At 35.2% G+C, this 26912-nt stretch overlaps 1 protein-coding gene across 3 annotated transcripts in view; it reads right to left on the reverse strand.

Moving 5' to 3' along the window:
- LOC149807578 (zinc finger SWIM domain-containing protein 6-like) overlaps positions 1 to 17446 on the reverse strand; it is a 110051-nt gene extending 92605 nt beyond the window's left edge. For all 3 annotated transcript variants that reach the window (XR_016422974.1, XM_089968272.1, XM_089968259.1), the window contains exon 1: positions 17074 to 17446. Coding sequence is in view for 2 of the 3 variants with exons in the window: in XM_089968272.1 (XP_089824398.1) it covers positions 17074 to 17440 (367 nt within the window). In the remaining variant the exon portion in view is untranslated. The remainder of the gene's footprint in view (positions 1 to 17073) is intronic.
- Positions 17447 to 26912: the final 9466 nt, after the last annotated feature.

A 26912-nucleotide genomic window follows, 5' to 3' on the forward strand; every position in this document is an offset into this window, starting at 1 on the left:
ATGTCTAGCACTGGGGCATCATGCTGCAGACATGTAGCATTATGTCCCACCTAGTCACATTATGCTGACACCAGGCCGACCAGTCCTAACACTAACCTCTTTAATGCTGAGCGCCAAGCGAGGCAGCTGTTAGTACCATATCTGTAAGTCTTTGGTATGACTCGGCCAGGGTTGAAACCAGCGAACTGCTGCATATGAATCAGACACTCTAACCACTAAGCAACTGGAGCAGTCCTATTTACTGAATACTGTAAATTTACAGTTTTGTACAATTTCCCTTTGATCAAGTACCTGGATAAACAATCATTAGGATCAATGGGTAACTGGTATAAGTTTTCTGAAATTTTGGCAGCTTTAGACAGCACACCCGTCAATCACCCTTTCAGCAAATGCAGAATACCAAGCCATATTAAAATACAGGCGATTTAAAAGTAGAAAGCAATTTTCATTTCTTTTCTCAAATAATTTAGCCCTGTGGGAACATGCACTACAAAACTATTTTTCCCTAATGGGGCGAAGATAAACTAAATAAATAAGAATGAAAAAATGAAATTATGAAGTAAAGATTTGATTTGATCGAAATACCTCTGTCTGGTGGCTAAATTGAGTCCTGCATCTGATCAAATGTTGAATCCTGACAACTAACAGGTAGTCTGTTGGAAAGTATTTTTGTTATCTTGTCACGAATGAGAATGGCATATAAATAGATAATAATAATTTAATACTAATAATGAGGACTTTGTATAACACCTAATCTTTAGCAGCTCTAAGCACTTTACAACATTAGACAACACCATAAACATAAAAAAACAACATATATAATGATATGGTAAGATGCTAAGTACGTTTGTAATCTGCACTCTGGAAATAAAACAGTATATCAGATAAAAGGGCACACCTATCACTGACAAACCAAAAGATGGAAAGACCATAAAGTTAATATGGGCACTAATAATGTATCATCTCATAGACTGTATATGATTTGTATCAATACACAGTGCAGTTGTATCGCTTCACCCCTAATATCGACTTTTATTTCTTCTTTAGATCCCTCGTGCATTCATATATTCTGAAAATTCCCCCCTTTCTGTCAAACTGAGGGGGAAATCCCCATCCCTAAATTTTCAGTTCAAGAATAGACTCTGTGCCTCATTTTCCACAACATCTATTTCATATAAAAGTCAAAAATATGCTCTTCAGCCAATCCAGTGGGATAAATATACAAAATTTTTCATTTTCACATCAAATTAGTTATGGATCAATGATCTAGTATCCTAAATACTGTGCGTTAGATCACTGTAGTCATTTACTTGTAACTTGTGTAAAAGGACAATGTAGATATTTAACTGATGATTTCTTTTATTATCTGGATAACAATTGACATAAATCTGTTACAACTACATGAATAAAAATAGAACATGTATCTGTATGGTTAAGATGTATATAAAAGGTCTTCATTTATCATGTATTCGTAATCCATCAAGTAACAACTTACTTCAAACAGTACACTATATTATGAATTTACTAATATTCTCATGTGAAACATTTTTTTCGTATCGTTTAGTTTTAAGATGTTCATGACGATTTGCAATCAGCACAAAACAAAAACAGACACATAACTGTTTCATGTTCCATTAAATTGGTATTAAAACTTTATTAGGACAGAAAATGTAACTCACATAACAAGGACAGACACAATTTTTTGTAATTCTCTATTTAAAATTTTTAAAATATTTGGAAGCCAGCAAGTGACAGGTTTGGTGCTGGAAGTAACTGCACCACATCTGTGGAAAATATTTTGTATTCAGGTTCTTCATTGTCCCTTAATTTGCCAACTTTCTTGCCTGCCAATGGTAAATTTGATGTAATCTGAAAACAAATATTTATGAACAATGTATTATTATTTAGTATGTTGGGTCTCTAATGTATTAAAACATGTACATACTTTCCAATATTGTTATAGTCCTATATTTATATTTTGTCACATTATTTTCTATTGCAATATATAATTCTGATTCTTTATGCACTTCTTGGCTGTTTTTATGTATGCTCTGTGGCATGCTAACTTTCTCAGGGTGATTTCTTGCTGTCCAAGGAAACTTGTTGACCTGATGCTGCTGTTGCTTTAAGGTTTCTTGACAGTACTCAATCAATGTAAATTCCTTAAAAATCTGCCCAAGACAAATGACAAGAATCCCTGGTACTATGACTGCCAATTCTGTTCCATAAATGTTATGCGAGATGCACATATGTTAATTAGAAGTAATCAAATAATACACAATCACTAATTGGAAATGCGGTTTTTATTTCAGTTTCATTATGTGCATGTGAGCGCTAAGCATAATTTACCGGTTCACATAACATTCTTACAGACATCTGTTGCAAGCATCCTGATCAACTGTAAACCACCTCTGTGTGTGTGATTTGGAGTTTTAATGTAGCTTTAACAATTTTTCAGTCATATTGCTACGATGTCTGCAGTGTGACAGTTTATAGTGATGTCTAGCACTGGGGCATCATGCTGCAGACATGTAGTATGATGTCCCATGCAGTCACATTATCCTGACACCAGGCCGACCAGTCCTAACACTAACCTCTTAATGCTGAGCGCCAAGCGAGGCAGCTGTTAGTACCATTTTTGTAAGTCTTTGGTATGACTTGGTCGGGGATCAAACCCATGATCTCTTGCATCTGAGGAGGACACTCTAACCACTAGGCCACTGGATAAACCACCTCTGACCAGTTATTTGATGTTTTTTGACAACAGGATAGTATGTGTGCCATGTGCAAACTGAATGTCATGTGCAATCGTTTGGGTTTTCGGTAAATACAGAACATAAAATTTTACCCACATAATGGTGAAAGTGGATGGACACAGACAATTTCTCTTTAAATTCAAAAATTTGTAAAATGTTGAATATATAAAAGTATTTTTTTTAATCAAACAATTTAAAATGACTCCACATTGTACATCTTACTATTTAATTTATTCAAAGTATTATGACAAGGCAAGTCACTGAACATCACATAACAGGTCAGACAGACACATCACATGTAACAGTGGGGTGATAAAAATTAAAAAATGTAACATCATTTTTCCAACCCTACGAGTCAACTTTTACTGGTTAGAAATCAGAATACAGAAGGTTGCTACCAAACATCCATAGTTTATATACTTGCAATGATAAAATAGCTATTTTAAATTTTTCATGTATGTATAAAAATCTTGCATGTAGCAAATTATGTTCTCATTACTTGACAGCAAACGTTTTTAACATGCCCTACAACAAGTGCTTTTTTTCTTCTTCTCAAGCCCTAAAAAATATATGCCTGTTTTGGGTGATGTACAGAAATACCAGCAAATTAAATTAACACACAAAACTGCCTAATACTGACCAAGGGAGGCTGTACAAAAAAGACATGAACATAAGCAGCCACTGTCATAAAAGTCAACTGCCAAATGGCTTATAGAAATTAGGAGGATGCTCCCTTCAGGTAACAATCAATATTCCAGTTCCATTCTACATGAATTTACTTGATAACTGGAATACAATTTTCCTAATCAATGCAGAATAATCATTATGCTGGACATTTTCCTTGATAACACGTCTGGTGAGTGCCCTGCCAGACAGCCTTGATGAACAGCTGCATACTGAACACAATTTTGGCAAGTCTTATGAACCTCTACTAAAAAATTGTTTCAATCAATTCCTTAACATAGGCAATAGGTGAAATGCATAAATACAGGAAAACGTATTTGCTCGGGAAAAACAATGCAATCATTGTCTGCATAAATGTTCTTAAATAATAATTATGAAGTTGTGTTCAATAGAGATTACAAACTTGGCTATTTAATCTACTTCAGGAATCATGTTTTGCTGAAGCTGACAAAGAAAATACTTGTATGTTAAGCCACCTCCAGCTCCTTTTAAGATTTCTGTAAATTAAAGTCCCTTCCCACATTTCTGAAAACTAGAGAACCCAGTGTGTCCAGAAAGCTGTAAAAACAACTTTGAAAAATGAGTCTATGGTTTAAAATTGGGGCACTTTGAGCATCAACTCATATTAGTGAATTCTAACACTTTGTATCTGTTTTTTTATACAAGTACATGTACAAGATAAATTGGAATACAGTCTGTCCCCATTCAGAAGTTACAGTGTTGTAGATGATATTTTTGAGAAACTACATCAAGTCGAATTAAAGAGTCCCTTCAGCCAATGCTGCAGGTAAAGAACTGATTCTGAATGTGTAATTTCAAATACATGGCAGAAATTCTCAAAGAATTACATATTTCAAACTTTTCACAGATTTTGGGCACTTTTGTAAGGACTCACAGTACTAATTCTGTTCCAATGTAAACCTATGCAAAACATCATATTAAAAATCCAATAACAAAACTATATTTATCAGTATAGATGCATCCTGGATGACAGCTTCTGTGAAGATAAAAGGATACGAGCCACAGCATTTTCTGGACCTACATATGGCTTGAAACGTGCTTTCAATTCCACGCCAAAAAGTCAGGTGCTAAATTCAATAATGAGTGTTCCAAGCTCAAGACTGTTAAAGGACTGAAATTCCATCAATAAAATAATGTCTCTATTTTTTCAGTTACAACCAGGATAAGCTTTCAAAAGATTCTTTTTAATAAAATCTTACTTGCATTAGCAACCAATCATGGCCAGCGAAACCCCAATACACTCTATTTTATCTTCACCCAAACTGGCTCCCATTTTTCCATGCATTTAGATGAATTAAATTATAATCTCTGATGAATCGCTAAACTTTTAGTCCATATAAAATATATAAGTAGCCGTAAATACATGTACTCACTTATATGATGAGACCAAACTACAAACTGCACAGGCCCAGGTCTGCCATCACAGAATGCACCATCAAACAGCACAACAAAAAACACAAACCCTGATCTGCAGATGCATTTTGCTACAGCAGATCAGGATCTTTGTTGTTTACAGTTTGACCTGACTTATAAGCAAGCATAGATGATAACAAAGACCATAAAGTGAATAAAGCTGAAATTATGCACTAAAAGTACTGTACCTTGGATTTAAATCCATGTAAACTCAGTATCCATCATAATGGACATATTTGTATAAATTACATCCAAAAGAAATCACAATACTGCAAACTTTCAATTCAGAAATGCAACAGACATACATGTACATACTTTTTTAAAAAAAAGGCTATGATCTATCCTCTCTTAATAGCAAAACCCCTCTACTAACCAGAACTAATGTAGTACCATGTACAGTTCATGGACACAAGCCAATCAACTGCTAGGGTTCATTTTCCCAAGACTACCATATGCTCAGAGATTCATTTTCCATTTTTGTCTGAATGTAAAGGACAAAAGCTGCATACAAGCTTCTTTTCAAGCCATTGATCAGTATTGGAGCTGACAAAAGACTCCATCATTGGACCGCTTACAGTTGATGTAACAGGACTATAAAATTTCACTTGTCCTCTTGTATTTACCAGTTATGGCTACAAAAGGGCAAGTCACTTTTCAAGATGCTCCTCAAATTGCACAGAGTGGTATTTTAAGCAGATTCCTTATCATGTACATTATAGGATGAAAATCCCAGTGCAGAGGTTCTCAAATTGTGCTCCATCCTGGTGGATCATGGAAGGGTTTATAATAGTTAACTAACTGTAAGATAGACATCAGGAAAGATCATTATATGGTCTGCCAAGACCCTCAGCAATCATTAAGTGATCCTAGAGTATTTAAAAGTCAAATAACAGAAAATCATCTGGTTGGCATTCTCCACCCCCACCTCCATCTCTCTCACTATTTCAAATGCAAGTCATAATCAAAACCTTGTAGAATAAGTCACATCATGAAAAATATTTTACTTGGCTAAGTCTGGGTGATGATCCATTGGTTAAAAATTGAGAAGCGACCGTAACAATTATCTGGCACTACAAATTTAAAAAGGGCAATTTTATCAGGAAAAATTATATATTGGCACCAGAATTTCATGATTGGTCATCATGACACATGCATAAGTGTTTGATTAAGTCAAATAAATAAACATGTGTTTCTGGGTAGTGTTATGTATATTTGATTTACCTGTATCTGATTTAATATATATTTATTTCAGTTTAATTGTCTGTCAGTTTTAAAAAAATTATTTTTCATTACATGACATCGTAATGTAAATTTATTCAAAGAGATGTTACTTTTTTCAGAAAATAGTTTGACCTTGATTGTTAGTTTATAAACACCATGTGTTGATCTAAATCCTGACCTTGTTTCAAAATTTGGAGCAACCATCGTAACCAAGTTCTATTTTATTTTAAAATGATTGGTTGTTTTCAAGGTCATGATGGGACATTGTCTTTAAAATGCAAACAATTTTTTTATTTGTTATTTCTTAGAGTAAAATGATTGGTTTTTGTCCGGGTCACACTGGGTAAATGTGATCTGTAACAAGATGATCACATGACCCCTTGTTTACATTAAGAATACAATATAATCCATGTTTTGGAAATTAATCTCAGTAGAAGCTGGGCTGTTAAACTGTTAGTTGTATGTTGTGCTGTTTGGAGTTGTTTCAAATTACTTGGTTTGGAGTTACTTCAAATTACTTGGATTCAAAAGGATTAACTCTTTTATTTTTCTGGAAAATACGTGTGCTCATGTAATATTGTGGAACAAGAACAGTATTTTATAAAAATTTATTCAGCTATTAGAAACCGGAGTGATAATTCTTGTTTCTACAAGGAACTGTAGACTTCAACACTACAGATTGCAGCATACGTCATCGCCAAATCAGTAGTACATTTTATTAGGACTACTAAAAATTTATTCTTGGATTTTTTTGGGATCTGATTCTATAAAACCATAAATTCATATTTTTTTTTCATTTTTACAGAATTTTTCCAGGGAATAAATAACTATTGTTTCATTGTTTCAAAGCCTGTTGTTTTCACTTTCTTGTGTTACTGTTTATTCAAGCCTAAACAAATTACATGAGAGTAGGTAGGTTGGTACAGTCAACTAGAAAATAGGTGTCATTTGCTTCCTAAATTGAACTTCAATTGTAGCTGCATTCCTTTTGGCCATTTTTCTCCCTAATATTTTTAAAAAAAAATAATGGTCATTTTTATCTGGCTTTATCTTGTTTACCAAAGGACTTCTCCCTTATGGTTATGGCTTGTATTCAAAATGAGTCATTTTCTATTACAGACTGCTATTTCTTTCTTAATGCCCAAATTCCAACATTTGTCATAAATTTCAACATTCTTTCAGTCTAACTAAAGTTTGGAAGGCTGGAAATTAAAGGTGTCAATGGGTATTTTGGGAATCCACCCATTCATAATTACCCTGGGTATAAAAGTAGCTACAGAGTATCCATTCAGTCTATGTAAAAAAACCCAACATGTTTTCATGTTCATATCAAACATTATATCTGATTGATGTCAGGAGAGAGCAAGACGTGTGCAACCATTTGGCTATGTATATCGAACAGTTTCCTTATTTTATATTTATAGTAAATGTACATGACATATTTCCAAGAAAACATGGTTTTCTTGAAATTGAAACAATGTTACAGATTCATTATAATTTGATACACTTAAGTAACAGACCAGTCTATACTGAAAAAACATGGCACCAAATATTAAGTGAAATGGGTTTTATTGATGTGACTCATAGATGTTATATAACTAAAAAATGTTAAAGGAGAGGGATTTTGTTCAAATTAAGAACATGTTGCATCAGGAAAAAGACAGATCAACAGCGCTTTGCAAATTTTGAAAGAGGAATTTGACAGTTCTGTAATACAGCATTCAAAATTTGTGGACTTGGCTTTATGACCTTTCAGCGAATGTTACACATGTAGACTAGTTAAAATGAATGTTATGTATAAATATTTTATCATTTTGCTTTGTGTCTGTATTCTCATACTAATCCATATGGATTTAGCCAATTTGTGATGAATTTTAACTAATGCAACTCAGGTAAATAGTAAAAATAAATGTATGTTTTTGATACGGTTGTCTGTAATTAAGGCATGTAATATATAGATTACTCTCTTTATGCTCAGATTGCGCTTGTTTGCCACTCATATTAGTAAAAAATTATGCTTATACCTCTATGGGAATTGACATGTATAACTTACAAGAAGGCAGTTCAAGTTTGCATTTAATATAATTTCCCACTGATTGGGTACCTGGGTAACCAATCATTAGGATCAAAGGGTACCAAGTTTAATTTTTATATATATCAATTTTGACATCTTTAATGGAAATAATCTGTTTTCAGTAAAAGCTATCTAACATATATCCACCCTTTGAAAGGATGTTAGAGGTAAATGACATTCAAATATTCAGCTTAGAATTAAGAGGTGTCACCCTTTAATTCAGTCAACAAAGTCACTTGTAAATATTCTTTTTCAGGAATTTTCCAAAAGTAGTGATGATTCAAGCAGGAATGAAGAGACTTGCCTGCTTTTATTAAGCAGATCTGAGAAGAAACAGCATGCATTAGATAAAAATAGGATCAGGTGAATACTGGTGATCAGCTGAGGCGCAACAATACTTAGAAGAGTTCAACTTGGGCTGAAGACAATCCGACATGGCATTATGTTGGATTCTTAAGTTTACAACAGTGACACATCAAATTTTGTGTTGCAGCTTTCAAATGAAATCGGTAGACCCACCAAGGTCACAGATCAACATCGGATTAATTTTGTATACAAGTGAAAAATGGCTGTGTTTCTCAGTTCAAGGGAGAAATTACGTGGTTCATAATGTGATGAAACATCGATATTATCTGGTTTTAATGGAACCCAACAATGTATAGGATCAATATCTTTCAAGATTCAGATGGTCTGGCATAAATGACCTTTTGCACATAACAACAGCATTGGGGCTTTAATTTCCTCTTCTACTATATATTTTTGCTCCTCAGATGTTTGATTTATTGCTGAACTATGCATTTCTGTACCTTTTTCTTTGCTGGAAAATTTAGTCAATTACACAATTTATGCAACCCAAAAATAAGCTACAATAGTGAAGGTCAAAAAAAAGATGGCAAAATATCTCCTGATGACAGCACATGCTTCTAAACTTGTTCTATTGCCAAATACACTATGTTGCATTTCTTAAAATAAATCTCACCTGAAAATTTTGACTGATCCATTTCAACCTCTATTATAAAATGTACAATAGCAGGAATCATACTAATTTATAAAATGTGCAGACAAAATCAACATATCTGAAAATCACTCAACATATTTTCAAGCCATATGCAATTTCTTTGTTAACTCACTCATATGTTCAGAAAATTCTCTTCTTCCAAAATATAGAGGGAATAATACACACACACACACACACCCATTATTCAGTTACAAAGCAAACCCTGAATTTTGCTTTTTAGTACCAACATGGATATTGCAACATATCTAAATTTCACACAGATTACCTTCATGAACGGAAGACTGAGTGGTCTAAAATGCTCGCTTTTACAGATCACTGCCACCTCACCTTGTCCACATGGGCTTCAGCAATGTTGGTATGTGAGAAAGCTTGCCTCAGTAACTACTTGTGGGTGGTTCTTACGGGGGTTTACCCAAGTTCTTTCTCCACCAGTTATAGTGGCTTCTCTGTTAAGCCTATCCTGCACTGAGAAAAGGCATTAAACCAACAACATTAATGAACACAAACAAGGGCAGATAGAGTAGGTCTTGCATAGCTTTCCTCTGCTGGCATGATTTTGTTACAATATATAACCCAGATGTATTTTATGATAATTGCTAAGTGGCAGTCACCTTAGCTGGCCATGGAAAGCCAGCATTTAACCACACCTGATCACCTCTCTCTTCATCACACTGGCTGTCCCTGGGGTCATTAGCACTCAGAAAATACAGTATGCCATATTGGTCCTGTTAGGCTCATTGACTGCTTTTACAGAAACCTCTCCACTCCACTCTGTCTATAATGGGTCAGAATATAATAATCCTCAAGGTCACTCATATGATCCAACACTCATTACCAAATGCAAGTCTATTCTAGAAATGAAAGTGTGTGTGGAGGGGGGGGGAGTCCCAATTAAGCTGGGACACAAAGGGAGAATTATCTATAAAAGGGACAGATTAAACAAAATTAATATACAGGACTTGAAGAAAAAATAATAATGCACAATTTTCATAAGTTTGATACATTTAAAATGGATGATGTTTTAGACATTAGCATCATGTGTCCAGAATAGACCAAAACAAATAATGCATGTGAAATGAAATTATATAACATCAAAATCTGTTTCATCCGAACCCAACAAAGTAACAGAAAAAAGCATTACACCTTTCTGTCACCTGGGGTCTAGTTATGAAAACAAGGTGTTGACCTGAGTTTGCCTTGATACCCAACAAGTCTCCAAATTCAACTGAGCAATTGTTATCAATTTTACTCACACAAGATGGACACAAGTTTTTCTTAATAGCTAGTAATGTTAAAAATACAATTTTTCTTTCATTCTAGCTACATTTATTTTTTAAATTTCTACAATCAATTAATATTTGAAATCATAATTATGTTTCAGAATCAACTGGCTATTACAAGGAATTACTTGCTGCTGGCCACCACCTGGCTCTGTGGTTAAGGTGCATCAAGCACATCAAGTGTGACCATAATGGTGCATCAACTACCACGGAATGTCTTTGTTCAAATTCCAATCAACAGTGTTTAAGAAGAAATTTAAACGACTTTTTTCTCTCAAGCTTTTAGTAACTGGCCATATTTCATGCAGGGTTCCTGTACCAAAATGATTTTCATTTTTAAAGAGTTTTCCAGGAAATTTGAAGAAGATACTGTAATTAATGATACAATACTGCAGTTGAAAGCAAGCTTTCTTATAATAGTATATATAATCCAGAATAAACTGATAAAATTATTCTATAAATTAAACAAAACTTTGCATAAACTCGAAGGATTATTCAGTTTTACAAAGCACATCAGGTGCCTACAGTTCACCTAATTCCTTTACTTTAGCCTTAATTTCAGTTCAAGCTTTCGAAAAGCTTCTTTCTTCCCTTTAGCAATACATCTCAAGGCATTTTGTGCACCTCTGATTTCATGTGATGTCAAGGCGGACTCCCACCTGTTGGAAATGTTGATATACTTTGAACACTTTCCACAGAATGCTTTGAATTTCAAAAAGTCATCCATGAAAGCACTAATCTTCTAACCACATACTGGTGAATGATGTTGATGGAGTTGTGCTTTGGATTCTTTTATACAATCTGCAATGGCTAAGAATTTTTGTAGTGGCTTGCAAACTTGGAATGGTGGTTCTTAGAAAGAAAAAAAAATATTACTAATCAATGGTTCTGTTAACAAACATGTTTTAAATGTAAAAACTCTAGTTTAAGTGTTGCCACAAATGTTCATGTGAAAATCATCCATACTTGTACTCATTCAGCCCCAATCTTGCCTGTAGGCATGATGATGCTGTACCCTACTTCCGAGCTCTGCAATGATACCAAATAATCTGGGCTTTCTATGCGCATTACAAAATGCAGACAGAAAAACATCTCTTTTGAGACCGGATTTTGTTTTACACCAAAACTTTGTCTGTTGTCTGGATCAGATTTTGTGTCCAGATTTTAGACTTTTTGGCCTGTGATCTAAAAAGACTGGTATGAACTGCATGCAGACAGGTGAACCTTTGCAAAAAGTAGGACAAGTTGGGGATAGGGAATAAGAAGTGGCCAGGAGATGAAAATGATATGTCCAATAAGCAACAAAAAAAAATCCAACTTTTACCCTCCTGCACATGTGCAAACCAAATAGCAAATGAAAAACAACATTTCTATCACAACTATGCATGTCTAAGCGAAAAACTCTTGGAAGCAGATTATCTTAATGTATTCAGAATTAAACCCCAAAATGTGTTTCCTATCCCCATTTCTGGCGAAAATGACAAAAATCTCTGCAGCTGAATGAGTTAAGACAAGAATTAACAGAAAAATCCTGCTAAATAGTCTTTTAAAGTAAAGATGTGGAAATATAAAATTTTACTGAAACAAGTGGTTCCTTCATCCCTTACAACTACATTCATGTTGTCAATAACACATTTACAGATTTTGTAAATATTTACAAGTAGTAAACTAAACTAAGCCATTTACAAATGTAAACATTGCATTGTTAGTGACACAGGGTTCATACAGACCTTGAAAAACAAAATTAATGAACTTTTCATGAACTTTCACTGACCATTTTTACAAACATCATGACCCATAAACAAGTAAAACATTCATTACAAGACAACACAAAGCAGTGTAATTATTACAGGTGAATATAAATGTATGCAACCCAACTGAAAGTGGACAGTAATTGTACCTCTGTAATCATCATCCAAAAATGTATCTAAATGGCATAACTGCTTCTTCTGTGTGTTGCACATCCATTTCCCCACTATGCCATGCAGGTATTCATAATGTAGAAATCAATGAATCCTTGATAAACCGATTAATTATTAAAACTAAATGTTCTCCAAATTATAAAGTCCAAAGATAGATATAGTCATACACAACACTGTAGTGTAATAAATAAAAGTACCGTTCCTCCTGGAACTGAAGCACTCATGGATGAATACTACCACCACCATATTCACACATAGTCATATAATCCCAGTTAGTTGCTTGTTGAATAAATATAAATAACTACAGCTACTTCAAAATGTTTCTTACAAACAGAATAAGATGCCTTGTGTTTATTTCCACCATGAACTTTTTTTAAACCTTAATCTGAAGTCAGACTTCTCAAGCCATTTGGCTTAAAAGAACACTTTCCAGGCATTTCTTGAGTGATACAAATCGACAAGAGTTAACGGTGTCAAATTGCATCCATGTATCTAGGATCAATTTACATGGCTAATTATGTTCCAACAACTCTGATAACAGTGGCAAAGTCTTTGCAAAATAAAACGTAACTGGAAGATGAACTGAACACACATGAATTATCTTACAAATGTCTGGTTCACGAGTTACTTTCCTCTGTTTACTGACTGAGAATGTGGGCATAGTAGAGCATTGTTTACTTCCTATATTCCTAACAGGCCTCAGTAATTATAACCTTGACATATTTTGGTCAATGAATGCATTTTTCTGCTTTCATCTAGTGACCCTGACATTTGACACATTGACCCCAAAATCAAGGTGTTTTTCCTTAACCAAAGTATAAGCCATACACATAATTTGGTGAAGGTACGTGGTTGCGAACTACAATCCTTTAGCAGAAACCATTTTTCTGCCAATGACCCCCAAAGCAAAAAAGTCTTCCTTAAAAGTTCAAGCCTTATGCACAACCAAAGTCACTATGGGAAATAAGAAAGGTAATAGGCAGATGGCAAGACAGCACTACACACTGGCAGACTGTCTGGTTAATCATGGTGCACACCACTATTAGGTCAATAACAGACTGACGCCAGGTCCATAACTACTTACACTTAAAAATGTGTTAAGATAAGCTGCCAAGTACACTTTAGTGAGCCTAAACTCGACCACTTAATATGACCCAAGGTTATCATTTTTTGGAATAAGGCATAAGCATGTAAGGCTTGTCAGTCAACTGTCATGCTGTTGAAAGACTATAGCAACGTAGCAGGGTTATGCAGGAAACATTTTAATAAAATGGAATCTTAGCAAAAGTGAACATTTAAAAATACTCAGTAGTTTGTGGGCTTTATTTAAATGTCTTTCTTGCTTTTTAAAAAGCCATGGAATCATGCTATGCTGTGGCAAATACAGGTTTTTTAATGCATGTCATTTTAACTACTATTTGCTCTTTACTGTGAGTGGGTACATCCAAATGTCAAATGGATCACACACAAAAAGATAAGTAAAATGCTGACCATGAGAAGTACAGTGCATCAGTAAGTGCTGATAACAGTTTATGGTGTGTACCTAACTGAACAAGGTACATGCAAAATAATGACAGAGTTATATAAACTCCTGTTAGCAGCTTTCCTGATGGACCATATTGAACATTCTGCTCAATTTTATAACATAATCGAATATGTGCTTAACAAATGTAAAAAAGACAACGAAAATTCCAGAAAAACAAGAACTAGATTTCTGCATCTATAAAATATGCATACAAAGTAAGAGAGTTGAGGATATGACACAAGGGATACGTCACTGGGGTAAGGCTTTCAAATTTCAATTGGGTGTATATATAAATTTGTGTTTTCATGTGCTGTAAGTGTACACATGGTTATAAGACAGGGATCTCAATAGTTTCTTAGTTACAATCCTGGTTTCTTTAGTAGTAATGAACCCTTGTGCAAACATTAGTTAAGTGTATACATTTTTAAGTTCATGCCCAGTAAGTGTATATGCCATTAAAGAATTGGTAATCAATATTTTATTTTCTACGACACAGGGGTCAGGTTGCTAGGGATAAAGATTGAGATGAACCCAGAAGTCAAAGTCAGCAACTTGTATAAACTGGTCTTTTCATGTTTAGTGGTTAAAGGTGGGATCTAAATAGTTTTTATGTTGTGACCTAGAGGTTAAGATCTTGCGGCTAAGGATAGCCCCAAATACATCACACAAAGGTTACAGTTTTTAATGTATTAACACTTGAGAATTATTTATCATATATGCCATTGTAATTTGTCAAGAAATGTAAAATGCCTGATTAAAAATTATTTAAAATATGATTATGTAAAATTAACCCTACTTCCCTAGCCCCATCCCTTGGCAAAAATTCTAAATCTGCTGGCACCATCTACACCCAAAGGACTATCACTGACCTAAATTGTATGTGTCTAGTGTCAATGGTGTAGGGAGTTTAAAGACATCACACATACATGAACTTCAATTAGGTGTCCAATTACACTGTATTTTGAAGATATGACTTTCCATTCAAGATGGCTCCTGTGGCAGACATAATGGATGTCAGATGAGCATGATTTTCACCTACTATCAACTAAACTTCATAAGATGTCATTCAGTTAAAACCCAGCGCTGACATCACTGTCCATTCATGAGTGGCAGTGATAACAAGATTTTTTAAATGGCTGCCATGGTGATGAAACTGGATATCAAACTGGAAGCATTTTCAAAAAGTACAAAATAGACCATGGGATGAATGTGCATATGAACTTTTACGGCAATCCTCCAAGTGGTTTAAAAGAAGAAGCAATAATAAACTTAAACTAACTGAAGGGCAATGGAGAACAGACCATCCAACAGGCTCTTCCTATCCATGACCAGTGGAGTTAAAACTTGTTGATAAAACAATGTGCTTTTACTGTAATAAGGGGTTCAATAATAGAAATCTATGAAATGGAGGAGTCAAGCATTCCGGATCAACAGTTTCTGATACTTCATCTATTACTTCTAAATACTGAATCTCTGGATGAAATGCTGCCCTGGATTTCCATTTTTAGAATCTGACAACAGCCCTAACATACACACCTGCATATTACCATAAAATAATATCTTAAAAGCACATGTTAGGATGAATGACACATGTCCCATATCTGCCTTCTCCAAAATCCCACAATTTTCTATGCATAAAACGTAGGTCCCTTTAGTTTCATTTTGAAAACTAAAATATGTCCTTAAAATGAATGTGCTTCTCAAAACCGAGGACAGCATATGGAAGTGTGAGAAAAACTGAACTCGCTGTAAAAACTTGACATAATCGCTGGTGCATACAGAAAAAGTCATGAATATATAGTTGTGCTAGCTGAGACTAGATCTACTCACAACAAATATTTCCATCAACTTTAATGACTTGACATTAAGCAGTTTGTAAGAAATGGACATGCATTCTGTTAACAAGATACAGTTGACATCCATATCCATTATAGTAACAACTTATTGGGAACATTATATGCATGATTTGAAAATTAAATTAACAAAAAATCTTGCTGACACTTCAATATTCTCAAGCATATAAGCTAATATGACAAATCACAGCTAAAAAAAGTATGTAAGAACCAAATGCAAAAATCGCAATGGTTTAAATAAAGAATGTGTTTTATTAATGTAGTGCAAGACACATGAAATATACATATAATCTCACTACCATTCAGTTACAATTCCTCAAACACATCTACAGTTTCCTATACACTGATTGACCCATTCTGAGTCATGTTATGTCAAAGGATCCTCACAGTACAGAAGACTGTCAGATTTTATATAATTTTCAAGAGGGAAGCTGGCTCTCAGCTGATTGTGGAAATCTCATGCTCTTCCTTAGCACAAAGAGCTCAACAACCCAGATCACTTTACTGGCTATTCCCAGGCTTAAGATTATTTACTGAACAACAAAGCACTAGGCATTTACAACAGGGACAGAACAAACGAAATTGAGTTTTATTTATATATATATATATATATATATATATATATATATATATATATATATATATATATGCTCATTTCCTGGGAAAGATCACTTAGCACGAAGTCCAATAATTAATGGGGTAGTATACAAGTACTACATATAAAAAAGAAGCATATATACACACTCCTCTATTTACTCTATTCAATGGCCAAGGTGCAAATTCCGTATTGTTCCGGATGCTTTTGCGATAGTTCTGATGACTCAGGGCCATTGATCAAAGTGATATACCCTAGAGTACGAATAAAATTACTCACGTGGAACTGACGTATGTCATACAATAAAAATAAACGTTCAAAATGTAAATGCTATCAATTGTTTTGTGTTTATGATTTCTTGCACTTATTAGCAGTTATGTGGTTTCGTATAGAAATTTTCATTTAAACTTCTTCAGAATGTTTAGCTTTACAATGCAGTGGAATTTGAGGAATCCTTTTAAGCCGGGTCAAGTGCGAGACTTTTCGTGCACTTAGACCTACTGGGATGGGCCACTAATTTATCAGGACTTTCTTTGCATATACTAATATGTCAGCAAAACTTTACTCCCAGCTGTATATTAATCCCTTTTTATCTTCCCCATTTTATCACCACCTTAATAATTAATCGAATCAATCAAAATGTGATCGATAATTTTTCGGTAGTGCTTCAAATCATGCAGAGTCAACCGTGGGGAAAAACTACAAACTTACCTATTTGTATAACGCTATCCACTGCGCCCGACTCTAACAATTTAATTCCTTGATGAAAGGGTAGCTTTTCGTTCTCACTAGTATCTTTCACTCCACTGGTAAGAGACGAATACATATAAATGTCTCTTTCATTTCTAGGGAACGACCAGAATACAATCCGACTCTGAACTGGTTCTGGTATGCGATCGAATCGTTGCTCTATTTTTTGGAAAGGAATGTTTTTGGCCACAACTTTAGCACATATATCGAGGAGAGACTCCACTTTACTGTATTTCCCATTTTTGTGTGAATTTCCCCGTGACGAGACTGCATTTTCAGCCTGAGAATTCGGAGCAAGAAAAGTTCGCATCCGCTTAGCAGCCGCCATTAGCCAACTCTGATAGCAGACAGTTCCACTACGCTTGCGCAATAGTGTAATTGAAAGTAATCTGCGCATGCGTATCACTTATTCATTTCCAAAATACCCATTCCAGGCAGATGGGATTCCCCAAAGGGAATCCCACGTTATGAATGACAGAGTAAATCTGCCCTGGTAACTGTATGAATAAAAACCCATTCATTTTTAGAAGTGTGAATCCCTTGAAAGCATGGATGAACTTTTGTCAACAAAGCACAGGAAATTGCCTTAAAGTACGAATCAATCATACAATTGTTTGACTGCTTATAATTTGCTAAAATTATCTGCGCTGTACACATTAGCTATTTACAGTCTATGGTCAACCTGCTTTACCGAGTGCATGCCATGGGAATTAAAATGTTTTTGCGAGGCAGCGTGCTCTTGTGACTTGTTTTGAAAAGATTGACAACCAGTGATTGTGTATAGAAGGATCTCGATATCTGTTGATTGCCGATCGACCATCAGCAAGTATATATATGTGTATATATATGTGTATATATGTATATGTGTGTGTGTGTGTGTGTTTGTGTATATATATATACATATGTTTGTATGTATGCATGTGTGGGCGCGCGTATTTTAGTAGGTGGGATTGATTGATACACGTAATTTAATCAGATCAATGCCAGATATAAAAAGACTTACATGTAATATTCCTAACCACACCCATATATGGGGGTACTTCAATACATACGACTCAAATTGTGTAAGCAGTTTAGACAGTATTCAGCATGCTATCCTAAGCAGCATTATCAAAATTAATATGCAGGAAATAAATATGACTATGGTTGTTACAATTTAAATCCATAGTGATACAAGAGATGATGCAATCAAGCTGGGTAATATAGCTGTCTCGGAAATGTGCTGCATTTAACAAGCTCACTCTAAATCCGAAATCGTAATGCCAAACTTTGCGTATATTTGGTCACATTTAAATTAAAGATGAATTTATTGATTTCATAGTGTTTGAGAAAGAAAAATAAATGGGTGGGGGAGACATTTCTTTAATGACTCTTGCACATATTTATATCGTGTTATCTTGTACACAAACTTATTCATCCCCGTCTCTCTCTCTCTCTCTCTCTCTCTCTCTCTCTCTCTCTCTCTCTCTCTCTCTCTTTACAACCTTTAAAGAAGTGTCATGAGATAAACGGTGGTCTATCAAGGAACTACCGATGCGTATGAAAAATAAATAAAACAACAAAACCCATGAGTAATAGAAATAAAAATATCATCTTTAGTACGTGTCTAATTTACGTAACCCCAGCGGGACACTTAAATCCGAGCGAACCTTATGATGCCTTGAAGGGTGCCATAAATCGATAGTAATTTGTACAATGGCTATTTACACATATTATTGACCATTTTGAATGAACACGTTTGTCAAAATTAACTATTGATTGTATGGGTTTCAAAGAATTGATACATATCTACAGTGGCCGTGGGGAATGGAGAAGAGCCGAATATAACGTCAGAAGTCAAGTAATTTGGATTGCTTGAGGCATTCCCGGATAATATTCTCAATGTCCAATCTTTTCTTAACAAACTTTCTTCTTTTCGGATAAAAAATATTATAGACGCTGTGGTGATTTTTAAACTGTGAATATTACAAGCTGGAAAGTCATTCTGGACTTCTATAAATCAGCTTTACACTAGAATTTTTAAACTTATCCACCTAATATAGCAAGGTCCATGAATGTACAGTTTTAATTTTATTTGAAAGTTTTAACCCGAAATCATTGTTGGTATTTAGTTTATGTATTCTGAATATTTTATTATGAGATATACGGTATTTTTCAAATTAAAATTTAAATTAATTTTAAACAAAGCGGTTCAGAAAGTATTTTATCTATCTATCTATCTATCTATCATCTATCTATCCATCCATCCGTCCGTCCGTCCATCCATCCCAAATAGGGAGATGCTACTTGTTTTTGTACATAATGAAAAAGGCAGATATGTAACAATTTCTTGCTCTATCATTATACAGAATCGTGATCATTTGGTTATCTTTTCTGCAGTAATGATAAAGGAACTTACACATATTCTCGCATACCCGCCTCTCTCTCTTATAGCCCCCCTCTCTCTTTCTCTCTCTCTACTGTAGTATGTATGTATGTATGTATGTATGTATGTATGTATGTATACATACGAGTTATCGGGATTTTTCATCTTTAAAGCAGACTATTTTTTTTCAAGAGAGTATTTCTTAACGTAATCTGTTTTAAAACTCTCTTTCGATTACCATTTTCAGGGACAAAAGAGAAACATTCAGCTTCAAAGAATTCATAATTTAGCACGTGTAAAACAAAGAAATTATGATTTATCTCTATGTCAGGATCGAATCCTTTAAACCTTCCGTTTTAAGAGTTTACAACATGAAACGGTCACTGCGCGTGGCCTTGTAGCGAGAATTTGAGCTTTTGATTGCCACTATCATTAACTTTTGTATTATCTACATCTGTCTCAATTATTTCTACCGGTTTTTCAAATTTGCTATCTTCATACTCCTTTTGTTTTATGTGCTTTGCGCAAAGAAGTCTTATTGCAAATGACATTTCCTGTGAAGCCAACGCTAGGATCTGCCGCCCAATTTTTCAGCCTAGTTAAATGCTTTAAATGGCTTCGGAGTCTAATGAGCAGCTATTATGAGAGAAGCAAAACGTATTAGAGATTAACAATATACGAACGATTGTTATTCTACGAGTCCACCGTGTGTTTTGAAAATGACAATAGACTTTTGTCACGCTAAATGTAACGCAAACGTGGTAACAATACACGCAGTGAAAAGACATAAATTTAGACTGTCCGAAGAAAAAAGGAAGTTAACTTTCTTTCTGTTAATAAAAGCTTCAGATTGAATTCATTTCCTCAATATTTCATAAATATGTGAGGATCGTCATGAGTCATTCCTTACGAAAGTCAGATATACTATAAATTTCATTAATTTCCTAAATATTTCACATATAAGTAAGAATAGGTTATTAGGTCATCCTTACTAAAGTCAACTTTACTAAACAAGCATTCCTAATAATAAGACAAAATATCATTGTACATATAATTATACAACAACCAGCAGCAACAATAACTACTACTACTACTACTACTAAACGATGGCGAGGTCCTAGGAAAATATGGATTATTACACTGTTTTCCAGTTAAGTGTACAAAGCATTTTTTTGTTATCTTTAGTTGACGTAATGACCGTGTTTAGTCCCAGTCGTTCCAGAGATACGCATACTGGTATGAGGAAAAAGCTTTATTGTTATTATTAATTTCATCTACTTTTCATATAAGTTTCAAATAATGTGAGACTATGGCATGGAACTTCATTCCTCCTCCATAGTATGCCTCTAAGTTCATACATCGTATAATCCGAATATTAGCATGCTACCCTGACAATGTCGAACGGACGAAAGTACGGACGCGTGAATAAAAAGAATCACTGAACGTACGAACGAATACACTAAATGATGTACAACGGAATTAATAAATTACCGAAGAAAGGAAAGATAACAAAACTTCTCTACTTAATTCGTAATTTCCAAAGTTACGTGTACACACAAGTAAAAGTGATCTAAATATGTAACTTGTTAGTTTTAAAATGTAGTTCAATTATATACATGCACAAACCAGGATATGAAAGATCTCGTATCGGTGGGCCAATAAAACGTGTCTGTTTTCAAATGCTATATTATATTTAGTAATAACATACACCCACCCATTCGTCATTTATAATTCTCTCAAATTTATTGCAAAAATATTTATTTAAAAAGTACTTTTTAATAAATTCAAGTAGGATTGGTACTAGTTTTAACCACACTTATGATGACAGAGTATTTTCTTGACTTCTAAACAAAACACGTCATAAAATATATTTTTTGTCCAACAGAAAATATGGATGTATGAACAACAACAACAAAAATCGTCACGTTCTCGCTGCCTACAGCATTTTTTTATTCTTTCTGGGGAAAACATTAATCAATAATAACGCGTTCATACGCCTTATGTGATAAAAATATAGTGGATTTAGATGAAGGCGGTGCTTATAAGATCAAAACAAGTAAAGCTAATTGTGGGCTTCAGTGCAAAATAATAAAGTAGAAAATAACAGGAAATATAAGGCTGTACAATGCAAGCCTTTAATTGACAGAACAATATGGTGATTTAGATATCTGGCATGCCTTTTGGACCGGTTGTTATTCTTTATCTATCCAGTTATCATCTAGCCAACGTTCCGATGTGTTAACATATCGGAGCCTTGGCTAGCGAAAATGTCCAGTTATTTAAAAGAAAATTAAATGAAATTTATATGGACAGATATCCAACTTAAAATATGCAGAGAGAGAGAGAGAGAGAGAGAAGGGCGTAGGTGCTGATGTACTCGCAAAATATTATGCAAGTAAAAGGCAGTCTGTGATTTTGAACTGGTTTACATTCAATCATTACAAAATGTCGTTCACAATATTAGTCAGAATACAGCGTTTTTGTGTGCAGAAATGCAATATGATCTCGATGGAGTAGTCATTATTACCATCAATAAACGTGTTTTAAGGTTAAGATACATTTATACACAAATTACACATAACTGAATGATGAAGACAAAAACAGATTTGCTCTCATTTCAAACTACATACCCGAACTAATTAGAATTAGGCATTTTTTTATTCATTAAATATATACATTTATTTATCTACTGTCTGTAAACAGAATTTCAAAGAGCTTTTTGTAAAAACAATATTTTATCCCGATACGTTCAATGATATATACCTATTGTTCTGTTATTTTCACAAATAGTTTGGTTGTTATATTATATCTCAAACGAAATCAGTGTTTGTGGATTTCCATGATGACTAAGAGATTTTTACCGCTAGTGCAAGTTATATGAAGAGAAAGGGGTGGACTTTTTGCGGCAAATTTTTGACATTTTATTAGCTATAATCTTTCCGAGAGATCGGTCAATGCACAGGTAACATGCAATATAATGAGCAACCCGTCCAGGTGTTACAAGATTTCTTTCTAAACACGGTAGCGGTTAATTAATCTACGAGTATGAAAGTGATGCATATTACGGGAGACTTTGTCGTCATTAACTTTGAATGTACATTCCATCCGTTAGAATAATGCATACAGGAAACTGCTCCGACGGCTCACCAGCAAACTAAGAACAGTAAAAACAAAATCAATAGATAGATACATTAGACAGATAAAAAAGTTATATTTAGACAAAAGGACGGGCAGATGGATCGAAAGGGTAACACCGAATTACATGACGAGAATCCACCATATGACGAAGGTGATACAGGTGAGATTATGGCCCTAACCTAACCACTTTGTGCAATTGTTGGCTGTACCAATGCATTGGCCAAGTATTCAAGTACAAATGTCAGCAGTTTTCAGTGCAGAATTAAGGCGGGGAGGGGAGGTCACTATTGGTTTGCGTGTGTGATTTGGATATTTAACATAGCTTTAAATATTTTTCAATCATATCGCTACAATGTCTGCAGTGTGGCAGTTTATATCTATATATATCTAGCACAGGGGCATCACGCTGCAGGCATGTAGCATCACGTCCCACCCAGTCACATTATCGTAACACCTGGCCGACCAATCCTAACAGGCGGACGCTCTAACCACTAGGCCAGCGGAGCGGTCAGCACTTAAAGTAGGATGGTCTTTAAACACCTACAGTTAGAGCCGAAAAAATTCTTGAAACTGTCCATTATATGTATATAAGTATTACAGCTATGTTAGGATAGGTATTAGATAGTTTATATGGTTTATTTAAACAAGTCATTTTATCCATGGCAACGGGGTGAGCATGATTAGGTGTCTCGGGGCACGCCCCCCGCCCCTTAACCCGGCCCTGAGGTTGTTTGAGAAAAGCAAGCGGCAGGTCTAGCCTGTTGAATGGCAACGTTCGGTCTCACATACGAACGGAACTATCGAGATTAAGTTGTTTAGAATGTGCACGAGACATGACTGCTTTTAAATAGTTTTTACATACTTGTATATACACAAACGTTATGCGTATTAGTCGTGCATTTCTTGGCAGATATTTATTCATAAGACTTTCTGTAAATCTGCAGATTCTTGTTACTGCGCATGCTTATAGTATAACCACTCAGAGAACAACATGACAATGTCGAGGTCTGAATATTGGTCTATACGGAGATACTGCTAAATCTCGTTCAAAGGTAAATGGACGGAGTGTATGATTAATGAATAGCCTGATCATCGCTGGCGTACACCTGTTGTCCCAGTGACCTTAATTCTTGCATTTACTATGACTCTATGGTCTCAAACTAAGTAATAGAAAAGAGCGAAAACCAACAAGTTTTGTCAAATTCAACCAATAATTCATTCCCAATGAATACAAAGTGAAAATTTAAAAGAACTTAAAGTATTTCCGATTAAATCACGACAATTGCAAAAAAATTATATCACCGTTCCCAATTAATAAAGTTCTCACTAAATTCCAGTGGTGTTCGAATGAAGATCCAGCGCTGAAGGTGTTGATGTGCATGTAGTTTTGACTGTACTAATGTACCGGTTTCTTGAGGTGTGATGATGTGCTAACAGTCTTCCAATTAATCACAATAATAAAATCCAAGATGTCATTGTCTGAATTCACTATAATTTAAAATTAACGCTTCTGTCCAAGAATATTATTGAGCAATTCATAATTCCAGAGAATAATAAACTGAATAAATAACTCCACCCAAATCAAAAACTGAACATAACAATACAAATTATACTGTTTCTGATGGTATCGCAAGAATTCATAATTTGTTAAAATAAACAATATTACATACATGTATTAAAAAAAAAACTAAGACAAAGAAGTAGAACCAGAATGTAGGTGCAAAATTAATTTTTGGAAAATTCCAAGTTGTAAACATTAAATCTGCTACTAAAATTATCATAAAGAACGTGGTAAACATTAGGTACAACAGGTTTATCGATGGGGAATACCATTGTCCTAGCCCCAGACCAAATAAACATGTTCACCTTTATTGATAACGTTCATAATATTTAACTCACTCAAAATAACAGTTACTGAGTAGGTACACAATGAACTTGAAATTGGACAAGGTCAAGTCCAAAATACAATTATACATAACGTATAATCATGGAGAAGAAACTAACAAATGCAGATTACATATACATAATACATTCATTTAAACAGCCCCAACCTTCTGGTTATCCGTGAAGCCAAATACCGGCACGAATACGAATGAATCAGATAGATTAATACTGCTCAAGAAAAAGACAGTTGCTTAACTCAGAGATGCTAGAAAGAAGTTACCAGGATATACAACTTCTGAGTCATGTGCCTGTATTTTCAGCCAGTTGGATCAAAACCGTGGGAAGTAAACCACAGTGACTTGTTTTGGTGCACCATATACGCACACCCCATGATATGCACACATCGCGATGTTGGCGTCAATATTGAATTTCTTTTAATTAGAAACCGGGCACAATTTGTTAGGAATCTTAAAGTAAACTTTGGAAAGTATATAACAGCAACACAATGCACTCACACCTATCCTAAGGTGCACAGATATACACCCACAATTGTGCTTAAAGAGGTGTATGGAAATAAGTGTTACAACCGTGACATGTAGAACGGACGGAATGATAATTTGATCCTTATATATACCGTCTGCTTCTCGAAGTGAGGGTATGATATAGACACGCACGAGCATGGTACTTCTTTCCTGAATCGTGTGTGTGTGTGTGCGAGAGAGAGAGAGAGAGAGAGAGAGAACGCATAACTACGTAGCCACAACTGTGCTGGGGTGCCATAAGACTACATACATACATACATACATACATACATACATACATACATACATGGTTAGTTCTTCGAGTTTTAAAATTATTTTGAAATCACCAGCTGGTTTGGTTTATGTGAGAATACGAGTGACTGCTCAGACTGATTTGTGCTCAGAACAGTCTGTGTTATGCTTGACAGGAGATGCCGCTTGGGTTTGCTAGATCAAAAAAGTGCATGTTGCAGCTCTGAAATGTACACTGTTCATGCTTCTGCACTGTCTGAAATGTACACTGTTCATGCTTCTGCACTGCATCTGCAGTTCTTCTCAGTTTAAAGTCTGTAGATCCAGAATGGACGAGATTGCGCTAGGTGGAGGGATCCTGAATGGGAACTTCACAAAGCTTCAGGATCGATGTTAAAGTGTTTCAAGGATGTCTCGAGGGAATCTTTGAAGAGTTTCTTCTGACCACCCCGAGATCGCTTTCCATCCATCAGCCTGCCATAGAAGACCTTCTTTTTTGGTAGTTGCTCTTTTAACATCATGGTGACTTGACCTACTCATCCTATATGTGATGTTATCAACAGAGTGTGGATGCTTGAAATTCCTGCCTGTGTGAAAACACCGGTGTCTGAGACCCTGTCATCCATGCCATCTTATCCTCGTCAGTTTCTTCAGGCAGCCCACGGGGGCCCCGAGTTGCCGAGTGGTCAAAAGCGCTCTCCGTTACGGATCACTGCCATCTCACATCTGTCTGCGTGGGTTCGAGTCTCGGATTCGGCCAATGTGGGTATGTGAGAAAGCTTGCCAGTAGCTTCTCGAGGGTTAGTGCTTCTTTCTGTTGATTTCCCAGGTTCTTCCTCCACCATTAATACTGGCCGCCATGTATAACCTATCGTGTGCTGAAAAGTGGCGTTAAAACAACAACATCAGGCAGCCCACGTGAAAATGGTTCAGCTTGTTTGAAGTCGTCTGCACACTGTCCAGGTTTGGTAACCATATAGTAGGATCGGCAATACAGTGGTTTTGCAGACCTTCAGTTATGTTTGAAGACTGACGCATTTACACTCCCATATATATATATATATATATATATATATATATATATATATATATATATATATATATATATATATATATATGCGATTAGTCTGCCAAAGACCACACATTTGAGTAAGCAATTCTAGCATTGGTTTCATCATCGACGTATACTGCACGTGACACCAGTATAGACGAACTTGTACACTGCTCGGGGTGGGTGGGTGGCCATTTACTTTTATGGCAACCTCTATATAAAGTTTTCCTGGTGCAGGTGTGTGTATCACCTCTGTCTTCTTGATGCTGACTGAGAGACCGAAATTGTCACAAGCTGAAGAGAGATGGTCCATACTCTGTTGCATGGGAAACTATGATCTTTCAGTGAACATTTGTCAGCAAATAGTCACTTCCTGTAAATTGGTCCTCGCATATAGTATCCCAAGATTGAAGAGCCTGCCGTCAGTGCGGTATCTGATGTTGATCCAAATGTCATTTTTGCGGAAGGCATTAATAAGCATGGCAAAAGCATCACACTGAAGAGGAATGGGGCAAACCCACAGCTTTGCCTGACTCAATTTATGACTGGGAATGGTTCAGATGACTTGCTGTCATCCACGACACGAGTG

Source organism: Sinohyriopsis cumingii, chromosome 1 (assembly GCF_028554795.1).
Source record: "Sinohyriopsis cumingii isolate HCF-2022 chromosome 1, ASM2855479v2, whole genome shotgun sequence".
NCBI lineage: Eukaryota > Metazoa > Mollusca > Bivalvia > Unionida > Unionidae > Sinohyriopsis > Sinohyriopsis cumingii.